Here is a 9,815-nt window from a genome sequence, read left to right as displayed (position 1 = left end):
CACAAAATCAGAGACTGGACCAGACCCAGACAGAGCCACTCTTTGGATCACTAAAGCATGAAAGAATATTCTCACTGACCTCCTGGGTACACCAAGTGGGATTAGGGGGAAAAAAATACAATTCATTTTGCAATCCCACAAAACTGTCTCCTTCATTCCTTATAGTTACATATTTTTTGAATATTTATTTATTTGGCTGCATCAGGTCTTAGATGTGGCATGCAGGATCTAGTTCCCTGAACCAGGAATCAAACCTGAGTCCCCTGCATTGAAAGCATGGAGTCTTAACCACTGGACTACCAGGGAAGTCCCATCCACATTTTAAATTTATGAAAGTTCCTCCATCTGTGTTTTTTTTTTTAATGATTCTTCTCTGGTTTTCTTCATCATCTTCTGAAAGATTTACTTATATTTATTTACCCATCATTCTATGTTTTCTATAAAAAGCTTTTTTCAAAGAGGAAGAAAGGAAGTGAGGAAACGAAAATAAACAAAGTGGCAAAAACTCTATTAAAATGTTTTGCTGTATCCAGCCTTCAGCAGTTAGGTTATTTTTCAAATTTACATAAGGACTTATTATCATCCTGACTGCAATCATGTAGAAAATGAATGGGGTATAAAGTACATGAGGCTAATTTAATAAAACGAGCTTTCTTTTCTTGTGAAATCTTTGAAGAAAGGAATCATTAGACAGAGACTTGCCTTGTTTTCACCCAGGTCATGAGACATGTCAACTTGGAGATGTGCCTTTGGCAAGAAGTCCTTAATTAGAAATTCCTCAAGAGCTGCTCCCAGTAGGTCCTTCCTAAGACAAAAAGATAAAATAACACAGCAAAAAAGCCCTTGCTAGGGATACAACATCCAGGCTGAGGTGAATGAAAGAAATAATTTGCCAACTGCAAAAGAGCAAAGCTGTCATGATGGGATGCTGGATTTTGAATGAGAGTCTCTCCATCATATTAGTAGTAAGTATCATTTTTGTTATTCAACTCTAAACATATACATTGCATACCCTGATTCTTCAGATAACTTGTATAGGAACACTAAGTAACGTGAAGTATTGCTCTGCTTAAAAGACTAAAACTTGTTAGAAAACATCCAGGAGATACACCTTGGTAAATCTTAATTTACTCTTGCAGAATCATGCAAATCATTATTTTTAAAGTCAAGTGGTTTTCATTTGCATCGGGTATGAATGTTTCTGTAAATTGAAGGAAGTGTTTGAATTAGGCTATGACATTGGAATTTTTCTAAAGTATTTTCTGAGTTGATTTTTAAGGATTTCCTCCTTGACATCATTGACTTAACACATTATAGCAATGTTGATTAGGAGGGTTCTGTACTTTTCATTAAATTCCTTAAAGTATACCCCTATGTGTTTCAAATCTTTTTTAATAAAGTTAACAATTTCTTATCATGATGATAACTGTTATGAAACTAACCTATAAGAAATAAGTATATGGAATGATTCTGATTGATATTGAAAAGCTTTTCATTTCACTTAAAAAAAAAAGACCCCAAGAACCCCAAGTGATTTTGAGAAGAAGGAAAGGTTGAAGGCAGTATTGATTGGCTCTTTTTTCCATTCTGCTCTAGCTCTCATGGCTGGGAGTGAATTTATATCTGTTTATCGACACATTCTATTGGTATGAAGAGGAAGAGTCTTTCCTTTATACGCGAGTTATTCTGGGTGTAAGTAGATTTGGGTACTATGCATTAATTATCATTTCAGAAAACAAAATGCATTCGATTCCCCCCAGTTTCCCTGTTTCACTGTATTTCTTTCTTATGTCTTTACATACTGACAGTCAACACTGGCTTGGGCTCGCGCATCTGCAGTCTGCCTGAATTTTAACTGCATGCTAATCCTATTCCCCGTCAGTCGAAACCTTATTTCATTCATGAGAGGGGCAAGTACCGTAAGTACTAAGTTATTTGAAATAATTTCCGTTGTTATGATCTATTAATATAAGTGCTATTGAAAACAAAGATGTACTTCACTACAAAATTCCCAATAATCCTGTTTAGATTGACATGTGCTTCTTTGTAGAGAGGACACAACAGCTAAAGCTGAAAATCGGAAATTGGTACATTTGATTTGTGTTTTCCTTTTGCCATTGACACCTTACATGACATTGGACTCACTGCTCAACCTTCCCCTGATGCATCTGCTTCATCAGAAAAGAAAGGCTAATAAGATTGACCTGACTCATGAAGATGGAAGCATTAAAACAGCTTGAACTATTACCATTTCTGATTAAAAGGAAACAGATACGTAGATGAGTCAAATGCCACTAAAGAAACGTCTCTCTGAGTTTTCAGCCCAGGAAAACACAATTAGTGTACATAGATTTTAGTATGTAAATTTTAACCCCTAGCAGACACAATGGGGCATTTCCTAATTATGTAGATTTCACTGCGTTGAGTGCTTACCTGTGTTTCCTGCCAAACAGAATAATGCACTGTACAGAAAAATGAGACCTTCAACAACCCTTCTAGACTTAATAATTTATCATATAATCATCTTCATAATTTTATGAATATTTAGATGTAGATGAATATAGAGCCTTTCTTTGTGTAATAAGGAATAATTTATAGACTACTTAAACCACATCACTGAGGATGATGGTTATCATCTTCATTTTCTAAATTAGCTGATGCATGATTATTAGCAGGTTTATTCTAGAGTTTTGACTTTTAGCCAGGGAGCTACTAACTCAATCACTTTTATTGAGTTGGAATTTCAGCAAAGCTAGTAATAACCATTTGATTTTGCCTGTTTGACTAATTAATGGCCACTAATTTTTTGTCCAGGTAGGCCCACCTTTAGTAATTTAGAGGGAGAGCCTGAGTCTTATTCTCTTAACTCTCATGACACTGTTATTGCTATGATTTTCCCTGAATAAGACTTTCTAATTTTTGTTACTCTAGTGCTTCAGAGGACCATGGAGGAGGCAATTAGACAAAAATCTCAAATTTCACAAACTGGTTGCCTATGGGATAGTCATTAATGCAAGTAAGTGCTTATTATTAATTGTCTGATTAATTTTATAATACCACACGTTCACTTAATAGTTCTGTTTATTTCCTCCCTGCCAAAGACTCACCCTTAGGTGAAAGAAATCTTTGTCTTCCATCTGACCATACAAACCTTATACAAATGGATTTTTAAATTTCTAATTTACATTCATGCCTTCTCTTCTTTACCAAGCCTTCAATTTGTCAAGGAAAAGTTTATGAAACTTCATCTTCATTTCTGAATAATTAAGCTTGTTGATAATACCGTGGTAAAGATCCACTTGAAAAATAAGCACTTTGTTGTTCAATATAATTCACATCAGAAATAAAATTGACCTATACTCAAAATCCCATTCAGTCATGGGAAAATGACTATCAAGTGGTATCATGGGCAATAAAAAGAAGAAAAGCAAGATCATGTGAACGAGGTTTTGAATAGTATTGAGCTAGTGGATATAAAAGGATCTTGAAAAGATCTGAAGCTTTATAGGCATATAAATTGTTATCACTATTTCTTGAATTAGAAAACAAGAGAGTTCAAGATAAAAGCACTAGAAATTAGCATCCAAGGTCAAGGTTAAACTCTGGTGAGACAGAAACGAAGAGGGGCAACAACCAACTGGCTTGTGGTTTTGTTGGACAACAAAGACATTGAAATAAAAGGCTATCTGAACAATAAAGAGTTATGATTCAGGACTGTTTTCCTCAAACTAATTTAACTATAAAATGTTTTTCTCTTTTGTTTTTATCCTCTCATGCATAAAAAAAATAGCAGAGTAAAAAGAACATTCAAAACAAATATAGATTTAATTAAGCAACAAGACATGACAGACGGTGCCCCAGTGCCAATTAGCACAACTTTGGGTGTGTGCTGAGACAAGTGGGGAGAGCTCCCTACTGGCTGTCTTCAAAGCCAGATTAAGCCAACCCAGGAAGTGTTTGGAAAAGTCCTTCAGTGTTTGTTAAGAATTAAGGGTAAAACTACAGCATGTCCCAGAGAAAACCAGAGAAAGTTTGGAGGACAAAGAGCAGGGCTAATTCATCTTTGTGTTCCAAGGCCTGCATTGGTGCAGAGTATGTATAGATGCCAATAATCTTTGATGAATGAGTAAACACAGGAAGGAATGAAGACTCAGGGAAGCAGATTTAAGCTCAGAAATGGAAGCCTTTGCCAGACCTTGAAAATTATCTGAAATTAGAATAAGGGCCCCCTGAGAGGGCTGAGTTCCCTGTGGGGGGAGCTGTTCTAGTGGAATCCAGATTGCATCTTGGAAAGTGCTTCAGAGAAGGAATTCAAGGAAACTCTAGGCTTCCTTTAAAACCTGAGAACCTTTAATTCTGTTTTAAAGGAGGGGATAAAACACACTACAATGGCAGGAAGAATGCTCACTCTGCAATAGCTTTAAGGCAGAATTGGACTCTAAGAGAAAGTTATAAAGATATTATAGAGAGAAGGAACAAAAAAACCCCAGAGCATCAAAACATGTCAGAAAAGGAATCAAAGAATAAAAGAAAATATGTGTTATGCAATGATTTTTTTCTCCTTAAACCTTTGGGTATGCATATTTCTTCATGCAGAATCATATATCAATAGTACATATATATATATATATATATCAGTGATGCATGTTGAATATCTGCCTCCCGTGCCCAAGATACCATGATAGGAACTATATATAACTTCCTGAAACTGGTACAGTCAGTAATGGTTTCAGAATGGAGCATAATTCACAGGGACAGCAGTTGACTAGAATCAGATGACCAAGTTCTTTTATACGCCTGCTACTGATGGGTTGTGTGATCTCAGATAAGTTCCTTATGTCCTACTCTGTGGAATTAAAAAAAAAAAAAAAACAATCAATAATGCACTGTATCCATTCTTATGAGATGTGCAGACTAGCTGTCAGGAGTGGACCTCTTGGAAACCTACAGACTTCAGGTCATTTACTGCTGCTATTGCAAAGAGAATCAGCTTGGTGAGCAGGCGCCCATCACCACGCCCCGCCCACTGTGCCCCAGCTCATCTCTCACCACACCCCCTTGCTTTTTCCTCGCTACTGGTGGTCCCCGAGCAGGCTGTGCATTTGCCCTTGCTATTCCCTCTGTCTGAAATGCTTGCCCTCTCCTCTTCACTAGATAAATGGTCACCATATCCAGGGCTCCGTGCTTAGCCAGCTTCCCCCTGAGCTGCCAGATCTGGGCTACTGGGCTTCTTTATCTCTGGGCCCTAGCCACCCCTCCTAGCGCACAGTACAATTTCTCAGACTCCGATCACCTTAAAATGTGAGACTGTGCGTTACGCCTCTTCCCTCTCCCGGTCCCCGCACATAATAGGTCCTCAACAAATCTGGTCTAACCTTAGGATGAGTAGGAAAGTTAACCAGCAGGAAAAAAGAGATCAAGGGATTTCTTGGGACAAGGTGCTCTGTAAGCTTTCAGGAGTTGCCAGGGAACCGGGAGCGTTTTGGGGGTGGACGAAAGATAGAGTGTGGGCAGCGAAGAGACTCAAAATGATGCCAGTCATCCAAGATAATCAATTCACATTCTGCTCTGACAAGACAAAGCAGGATGCCCGTTCTCCCGCTTTCCCTCACAAATCCCTGGAGAGAATCAAGTCTTCTCCCCGGCCCTCTTCTCCTTGAATCCCCACTGTTTGCCAGGCTCCCAAACGTCTCCCGGGGCTGTGCCAGCAGGGTCTGTCGGCTTTTAAGAGCAGAGGCTCCTCGTCTCCCACCGCCATGGCAACCAGCAGCCCTGCTGTTGTTTCCACTCCAGGCAGAGGCAGGAGGGTGCAGAGAGAGCGCTCTGCTTCTCCCAAACCCTGACAAAGCAATTATTACATTTCACATTGACGAAGAAACGCGGCTGGCAACTGTGCTTTTAGGGGGAGAAAAATGCTAAGCCCTGGTTTCATAGATATACCTTTGCTTTTCACATTTTGTCCTTCTGGTAGATTCACTCGGGAGCTGCTGAAAATGTCCCCGTGCTTGCTTTATTAGCATTGCCCATTATGCTGCTTTTCAAATAGCCGACTGGCTTAATAGAGGTGTGTAACCTTGGAAGACGTGCATCCACGTGGAAGTTTGCGTGCCAGACTCTAATTTCTCATCCGTTCCCCTATAAGTTGAACTGCAGGATTTAATTGGTCAAATCATTAAAGGAGGTAATTACAGCCTGGTGAAAGTGGGCTGGGGAGGAGGAGGGAAGAGGCAAACAATGGTATCTATAATCAAGGGCATCACCGAAAATGCAGTGACAGGAACTCTTCTTTTGGCTTCCTGCCTCCCTGCTTGCTTGCCTACGATAAGAGCTGCTGGAGCCTTCTTCAACCACTAATAAATCATTTTCAGAGCCCCATTTTCCCTGGTATAAAAATCATAGTTTTGCAGCCTCTCTGTTCTTGTTAATGCAGATCTTTCTGGACTCTGGCCCACAGTAGACCTTGAAGACCCTTCCAATTGAATAGTAGTGCTTTAAGCCCGAGCTTCCTTCCAGGGGGCTGTGAATGGTGACCCCGGCAGCTCTGTCTGCCCCTGCAGTTGGCATCTGCTAGGTTCCAGGGGTGGATAATGACCCACAGGCACCTCCTGATTAGTTTGTAAACCTCAAGAAACACAATAGAGACAGGTTGAGAGAAGTGACCTCAGAATCGGGATGCTGAGAAAAAGTGATTTGGAGGCCCCACCACAGAGAACAATCCCAGAGGCCCAAACGTTTTCAGACCTGATCCCAAAGGGATGGCTACTGATCTAGTTCTGCTTGAGGCATGTAGAGTTCCAAGGAGGCGTCTCCCCAGTCCTGCCTCACACAATTTAATGTGATTTTCAAATGATTGGCATGCACAGTATGCCAGAGAATATGTGTATTCTTGCAGAAACAAGACCACAAATTTGAAAGTTTGGGGCCAAATTCTGGCTGCAAGAAACACAGCCAGAATTTGTCCCTGGGTCCTTCTTTCTAAAGGCTGCTTAATTAGGAGGTGACTAACTCCAAAATGACTGTTATCACTGACAGGCAGGCAGAAAGATAGCATAGAACTGACCACACTTCCAAGATTCTCCCTCAATTATGCTCCCTTTGATCTCCTGAAAAAGAAAAGGAAGGAAAGAAGGGAGGAAAAGGAACTTTCTCAAGGCAACTGGCTCTAATTGTAGCCTTTATGAATTTTTTTTATTCACTCTTCAATAAAAGCTCCTTATTTGAACTCCAAAGTTCACACACCAATTAAATGTGCATTTGTAGTGTGTCCAAGACTGCAGCTTTCTTTTAACTGTAAAAAATATTTTGGTAAGAAAAAATAGTGGAAAGACTGAGCCATAGCATTTTTTAACATGGAACTCGGATGGGTTCTGGAAATGTGTACCTTGGGATCTTCCACGCGATCGGTAGGCGGTCCCCTGAGACACCATGAGGAGAGAACCCGTGTAGCTGGTGACACTGGATTTGCCATAAGACTGAAGAAGCTTCTTTAAGACAGTGTTGATTTTGAAAATGTTTTAAAAAGTTAAATTTCATGTTTGCTCTCATATTGGACTGCAGCTCCCTTTCAGATGACAAATGTTCCCAATTAACTTCAAATGGAGACATAGGAGCCAGACAGCTGGAAGGGAGCCTAGATATCATAGTTTAGTTCAACCCACCCCTTTTACAGATGAGAAAACAGGGACTAAAAGAAGTTAAGTAACTGAGACATATCCTCCAGTTTTCTTTCTCCCACATGCTCATACCAAATCGAGTAACATGATTTTGATGACTAAGAGAGAAAAAATAAAATCTTGTCACTATTTTATCATATACTTGAAACAATGTCACTGTGAACATAGATAGCACAGCTATTCATATTAAAATAACTAAAACGTATAAGTGGAAGAATAGAAAATATAATGTTTTTAAAAGAACAAAAGCCATCTCTCCCCTGATATCTATCAAGTTCCAGCAACCCTGGATTTGGTAGCTGGAATACCTTTGGTTCCAAGCCAAGATTGCAATAAAATCAGGGTACAACCTAAGAGAAAATGGATTCCCAGATGGCTCAGTGGTAAAGGATCCACTTGCCAATGCAGGTGATGCAAGAGATGCAGGTTCAATCCTTGGGTCAGGAAGATCCCCTGGAGAAATTGCAACCGGCTCCAGAATTCTGGCCTGGAAAATTCCATGGACAGAAGAGCCTGGCGGGCTACAGTCCTTGGGGTCACAAAGAGTCAGCCATGACTGGGGAACTGAGCGTGCACACGGGCAGCACTGCTCCTGTGCTGGGCTCAGTCGTATCTGACACGTTGTGACTACGTGTACTCTAGCCCCCCAGGCTACTCTGTCCATGGTATATTCAGGCAAGAACACCGGAGTGGCTTGCCATTTCCTTCTCCAGGGTTCAAGCCTGTGTCTCTTGCATTTCCCACATTGGCAGGTGGATTCTTTACCCCTGTACCACCTGAAAAGAAAGAAGATGGAGGTAGCTGCGGAAATGAAACATTTAAGATATGAATTTTAAAGTACATAGAAAAAAATGGAAAGAATAGCTTTCAATATATTCCCTGAAGAGCTACCTTGTGAAAAGCATCTTGGGTTTTCATACTCTACCTCGTTAGTTTCTTCAGATTTGTTATGAGAAACCTGGCAATAGGAATAGATGAAGAGCTCAATATCTTTGCTCATGGAATAAATGTACTTAAATTTAGAAAAAAAAATAAATTTAGTTCATCAGTGCCAAATGCTCATGTGGAAATCAACCTAATAGAAAGTAGATTGTGACCAACAGCTCATTACATGGGAGAAAGAAGCTATAGAATGTAGACTATAAAAGACCTAGACTTTATCCTGTGTTCCTTTTCTGACCATCACATGTAGGTTATGTAATGGTAAATACATCACTTAATTTGGGGCTTGAAGCTCAGTGTCTATTTCTGTAAAATGGGAATAACTCCTCTCTCTCTGGTCTGCTTTAGTCCACAGAGGGAGAACTGAAGGAGGTATGAGCAGAGGCGTGTGGGTGAAGGGATAAAATGCAGACAGAGGATTTATACCCACCCACAAAGAGGACTCCAAAGATAATGATCAGTCATCAGTCTTAGGAGCTCTTTGACTCTAGATTAAAGACACCAAGCGAGCTATTCAAAGAGTCTAGCTAAGCCCTTAGAAGAAATTCATCTTCAGTAAAGTATAGTGATTATTGATTAGAGAAAAGAAGCAATATAACTTAAAGGTCAAAAGATTGGGCTCTGGCATAGGCAAACAGAATTTTATCCTACCTTTTCCATCAATGAACTACAGGCCTCTTAATTTATTAAACACTGATCTGTAAAATGGGAATAAGACTAATATTTGAGGATTACATGAAATCATATGCCTAAAGAATTTGTAGCAGCATTTGGAGTATATAATAATATATATTAATGATATAATATAATAATATTATATATATTATATATATATAAATATAATAATAAGTATTCAATGTATGTTAGCTAAGAAAAAGATTACTTGTTTTTAAAAACTTTAAGACAATTGTCAGAAAACAGCTATTAGAAAATACTAGACAATGTTTATGTTGAACTAAGAAAACAGTTTCCTTTTTATATACAGCATATTGCAAGAGACTGCTGCTCGGTAAGCTTTTCTAGCTCCATGGATGCTGGGACCAAACAAGACAGCCCCTTCAGAGGCATGGCCATATATATTGACAAATAGAACATATGAGGAAAGACACTGCCTCTTGGGTGCTCACCTCACTAAATCCATAAAGAGATAGTCAACATCATAGACTCAGAAACACTGTCTCGTGCTTTGCATTCTTAAGT

The 9,815-nt window shown here is 39.4% G+C and overlaps 1 protein-coding gene across 1 annotated transcript in view; it reads left to right on the top strand.

Moving 5' to 3' along the window:
* Positions 1 to 880: 880 nt before the first annotated feature.
* The window catches only part of NOX3 (NADPH oxidase 3), a 67,589-nt gene continuing 58,654 nt past the window's right edge, over positions 881 to 9,815 (top strand). The window contains exons 1-4 of the mRNA XM_043457235.1: positions 881 to 965; positions 1,597 to 1,692; positions 1,809 to 1,919; positions 2,932 to 3,016. Coding sequence (XP_043313170.1) covers positions 918 to 965; positions 1,597 to 1,692; positions 1,809 to 1,919; positions 2,932 to 3,016 — 340 coding nt within the window. The 5' untranslated portion in view covers positions 881 to 917. The remainder of the gene's footprint in view (positions 966 to 1,596; positions 1,693 to 1,808; positions 1,920 to 2,931; positions 3,017 to 9,815) is intronic.

The sequence above is a fragment of the Cervus canadensis genome, chromosome 33 (assembly GCF_019320065.1).
Source record: "Cervus canadensis isolate Bull #8, Minnesota chromosome 33, ASM1932006v1, whole genome shotgun sequence".
Classification (NCBI taxonomy): domain Eukaryota; kingdom Metazoa; phylum Chordata; class Mammalia; order Artiodactyla; family Cervidae; genus Cervus; species Cervus canadensis.
The sequence above is the reverse complement of the archived record's forward strand: the minus strand, read 5'-3'. Positions and strand labels throughout refer to the sequence as shown.